This window comes from Crocodylus porosus, unplaced genomic scaffold (assembly GCF_001723895.1).
Source record: "Crocodylus porosus isolate Cpor-Errol unplaced genomic scaffold, CroPor_comp1, whole genome shotgun sequence".
Classification (NCBI taxonomy): Eukaryota; Metazoa; Chordata; order Crocodylia; family Crocodylidae; genus Crocodylus; species Crocodylus porosus.
In genome coordinates, this window is record NW_017728907.1 from 55,356,514 (window position 1) to 55,357,001 (window position 488).

Here is a 488-nt window from a genome sequence, read left to right on the forward strand (position 1 = left end):
GAGAGGCTGAGGCAACTGGGTTTGTTTAGTCTGGAGAAGAGAAGACCGAGGTGGGATTTACACCTCCTGCAGGGGGTTGCGAAGAGGAAGAGGATGGGGCCGGGCTGCTCTCAGTGGGGGCAGCCGGCAGGACAAGGAGCAACCGGCTCCAGTTGCAGCAAGGGAGGGTTAAGCCGGATACGAGGAAAAACTTGCAGGCTAGGAGGGCGTGAGGCGCTGGGCCGGGGCGGGCAGCCAAGGTGGGGACCCAGCCCCTGCCCGGGGGAGCCGCCAGGCCCCGCTCGCGGGCCGGGGCCGCGCTCCTGTAGGCTGACGCCGGGGAAGCGCGGGGCGGCGGCGCCGGCCGCTCCAGTGAATGTTTAACCAGGCGGCATGGTCCGATGGCACAACTGTGGCGTGATCCGGCGCTTCCACGCCCCAAGCAGCGAGGGCGGCACGAGGCGGCGCGGCGAGGGGAGGGGAGGGGAGGGGAGGGGACGAGGCAGAGG

The 488-nt window shown here is 69.7% G+C and overlaps 1 protein-coding gene across 1 annotated transcript in view; it reads left to right on the forward strand.

Moving 5' to 3' along the window:
- The first annotated feature begins 346 nt into the window (after nt 1-346).
- The window catches only part of PCSK9 (proprotein convertase subtilisin/kexin type 9), a 25,493-nt gene continuing 25,351 nt past the window's right edge, over nt 347-488 (forward strand). Inside the window, exon 1 of the mRNA XM_019530636.1 lies at nt 347-481. Coding sequence (XP_019386181.1) covers nt 381-481 — 101 coding nt within the window. The 5' untranslated portion in view covers nt 347-380. The remainder of the gene's footprint in view (nt 482-488) is intronic.